The 3,756-nt window shown below is 37.7% G+C and overlaps 1 protein-coding gene across 2 annotated transcripts in view; it reads left to right on the top strand.

The window, feature by feature from the left end:
• The window catches only part of LOC108967888 (WD repeat and FYVE domain-containing protein 3), a 41,858-nt gene that overhangs the window by 35,405 nt on the left and 2,697 nt on the right, over window positions 1-3,756 (top strand). For both annotated transcript variants that reach the window (XM_018931547.1, XM_018931546.1), the window contains 7 exons: window positions 412-712; window positions 785-1,396; window positions 1,463-1,640; window positions 1,710-1,934; window positions 2,002-2,106; window positions 3,371-3,505; window positions 3,573-3,687. In XM_018931547.1, the coding sequence (XP_018787092.1) occupies window positions 412-712; window positions 785-1,396; window positions 1,463-1,640; window positions 1,710-1,934; window positions 2,002-2,106; window positions 3,371-3,505; window positions 3,573-3,687 (1,671 nt within the window). The remainder of the gene's footprint in view (window positions 1-411; window positions 713-784; window positions 1,397-1,462; window positions 1,641-1,709; window positions 1,935-2,001; window positions 2,107-3,370; window positions 3,506-3,572; window positions 3,688-3,756) is intronic.

Below are 3,756 nucleotides of genomic sequence, written 5' to 3'. Positions count from 1 at the left end.
TTTACGAAAGTTATTTTTTTATGGCAAAAAAATTTCTTTTTTTTCTAGAATACTTTTATTCTACCTAAAACGTTTTCTATCCGTAAACATTTTTTCTACTAAAAGTATTTTATTACCAAAAACTGTTTATTTTATTCGAAAATTATTTTTTTTTATACCAAAAAAATTAGTTTTTTTCTATCACAAATATTTTTTCTCTCGAAAACATTTTTTTGTACCGAAAATATTTTTTTTACCAACAATTTTTTTCTGCATATAATATTTTTTATTACCGAAAACTTCTTTGTACCGAAAACATTTATTTTCTACCAATATTATTTCTTCTACCAAATATTTTTTTCTACCAAAAATATTTTGTTTCCTCCAAAAATATGTATTTTTATAAAAAAATATATATTACAACCTCCACAGCATCGATGATCCGCTGAAGAAGAATGCCACCATCGGCTTTATCAATAATTTTGGTCAAATACCCAAGCAGCTGTTCAAGAAGGCGCATCCAGCTAAGAAAATGTCTAACTCACGACATTCCACACTAATCGATCCGGGCGCTTTAATACAGGGCAACACCACCGTTTTACAATCGGAACGTTTATTCTTCCATAATTTAAATAATCTCAAACCGAGCCTGCAGCCAATTAAGGAACTGAAAGGACCCGTTGGTCAGATACTACAACCAGATAAGACTGTGTTTGCCGTCGAACAGAACAAGGTGAGTGAAAGTTAATAAAAAAAAACAAAAATGCTCTTACCCCAAATATAACTCATTTTTATCGTACCGTAGGTCATGATGCCACCCTCTTACACAAAGTACATCGCCTGGGGCTTCGCCGATCATTCACTGCGCATTGGTCTGTACGATTCCGATCGCGCTTCATTCGTCTCCGAGGCGGCCGCACAAAATTCGGGTGAAATACTTTGCTGCGCCTGTCCCAATGGCAAGATGATTGTCACCGCCGGCACCAGTTCGGTCGTAACGATTTGGAAATTCGATGCGAATCGCAAGAGTCTCACCGTGCGCAATTCGCTGCATGGCCACACCGACGCGGTGACTTGTTTGGCGGCAAGCGCCGCCTATAATGTCATCATTTCTGGGTCACGTGATGGCACTGCTATCGTCTGGGACATGACACGCTTCACATTTGTGCGTCAGCTGCGTGGACATGCGGGTGTTGTGGCCGCGGTGGCGATCAATGACCTCACCGGTGATATAGCGACCTGTTCGGCCACTTGGCTGCATGTTTGGTCCATCAATGGCGATCCATTGGCGATGGTGAACACATGTGTTGGCAGTGCGGATCGCATGCAGCAGATCTTGTGTGTTGCCTTTTCACAGATACGTGAGTGGGATCAAGAGAATGTGGTAATCACGGGCTCCACCGATGGTGTAGTGCGGGTGTGTAGTAATATTTTGATTGTGTGATATACTCTTGTTTATTAAATGCTCCACTCTGTAATGTAGATGTGGTCCTTGGAGTACACACAAGTGCCCATCGAACGTAAGTTGAAGCGCGCTACCGAAGTGAGTTCGCAAGATCGTCCGGCTAGCACGGAACGTGAGAACTCCTGCGATGGAAAGGAAGATGGAAAACTGCATATACTCAAGCAAATGAATAGCCTCTCGTTGCAGGACGAAAATGGTAAGTTCCTTTCATTTTTAGGCGCAAGTATGGCACCCATTAATCTTTTATAATCGTGGACAATAAAAGTTATCGCCAAATCTGGTTCGGAGAGTAGCATATCAGAAGCTTCGGCGCATTCACAACACTCCACACATTCCGACAAGGCTGAGGAGGAGCAGCCAGAGTCAGAGCACACAGATAATAAGGATGCCGCTGGCAGACGGAAAAGCTCTTTGTCTGGCGCTAAGTCTTTGCACGAAATGAAGGCATCGACGGTGGAGGGTGAAAGCATAGCCAGCAAATGTGTTGAGGGTAGGAAGGAATTAATATTTTTTAATAAAGCTGGATCACAATATAACAATGTGTAATTTATTTGCAGAAGAGGAACGTACGATACGTCCAAGTAAATCAGACACAAGTCTGACGGATGGCTTCGTTATGGTGGACAATGACAAAGTCAAAAGTGAGCAGTCGCTGAGAAAAGGTAAAGATTGACGAGCATGTTCCTCTCATTTGTATAACTCATCTACAATTGACTAACTTATCTCTTTGTGATCACATAATGTGATAATCATGTCATTATATCCCATTAAATAAAATATACTGGGTTTTAGTGGGAAAATAAAGATAGTCAAATCACAATGAATATATTTTATTTTTGGATTGGATTTTGCTTTATTCATCACATCGCATCAATATGATGCTGTTTTTTTCTTATACTCCTCAAATTAATCAAATTATATCACATCTCTTTTCATATTGCATCACTTCAGCGGCATCACATGATATCACATCATATGATTAAAAATTTATTTTCAGAAATGTATTCAAAATTTGTCCGATGAAATATTTTAGTTATATTCATCGCACCAGTGAAATCACACGATATGAGATCACGTGATTTCACTTATCTAAACGCAGCGATCTGACCAAAACGAACTTTGAGTATTCGATAAATTTGTTTATCTTTATATTAATCAAATTATATCACATAGCTGTTTTCAAATCGCATCATTTAATACCAGCGTCATCACATGATTACACATCACATGATTAAAATTTTATTTTCTGAATTATATTCAAAATTCGTCCAATAAAATGCTCTTATGTAGCATCAGCGAAATCACACGTCACATGAGTCGCATCTAAACCAAACGATGAGACAAAAAAATCCGAAAAATTTGTATGCCGATATATTCCCAAAATTATTAAATAATATCACATCATTTCAATTCGAATCAGATCACACCAGGGATATCGCATCATATGATTAACATTTTCTTTTCAGAAAAGCAATCAAAATTTAGCAAATGAAATTGTTGATATTCTTAGGTCGCATCGCATCAACTAAATAAAAAAAATAAGATCACGTGCTTCGTATATATGTTCGCTATTCATTATATCACATCACGTGATTTCACAACCTAAATCTTGCTGACCAAAACTTTTTACAACAGAATAAGAGTTTTTCATCGGATCTCAAAGCATATGATATGACTCATATAATAAATTTTCATTATATCACATCAATACGAATCACATAATACCATATCACACCATCATCTGGAATTTCAAATCGAAATTGAGTTGTTAGTTAGGCCATTCCAGCCATATGATATCATATCAGTTGACTAAACTCACATCTTACAAATGCTTTAAGTGCTCTATAGAACATTTGACTTTAAATCACATCACAACTTTGAAACCTTTTCCTTTTTTTTCTCTATGTTCTCTATTTCCCCACACAGGCTTCAAATGGCAACGTCAATTAATGTTCCGTTCAAAACTCACCATGCACACAGCATACGATCGCAAAGACAATGCTGAGCCGGCGAGCATAACAGCGCTCACCGTTTCGAAAGATCACAAGATCTTGTATGTCGGTAAGTACAAAACGAAAATCTATTTTGAATGGCACAGATTTATACAAAATAAATTAATTCAACACAGGTGATGCGCGCGGCCGTATATTCTCGTGGAGCGTAACCGAACAGCCGGGCAGAGGCGTAGCCGATCATTGGCTGAAGGATGAAGTCACCGATCAGTGTGTGAAATGTCACGTGAAGTGAGTGTGATTTGAAATTTTTTATTTTAATATGAAAAATAATATATGACAAAAAAATTTTTTTTTTAG

The sequence above is a fragment of the Bactrocera latifrons genome, unplaced genomic scaffold, assembly GCF_001853355.1.
Source record: "Bactrocera latifrons isolate USDA-ARS-PBARC rearing strain unplaced genomic scaffold, ASM185335v1 scaffold_2, whole genome shotgun sequence".
In the NCBI taxonomy this organism is placed as follows: domain Eukaryota; kingdom Metazoa; phylum Arthropoda; class Insecta; order Diptera; family Tephritidae; genus Bactrocera; species Bactrocera latifrons.
Note: the sequence above shows the minus strand (reverse complement) of the source record. Positions and strands in the feature narration are given on the sequence as shown.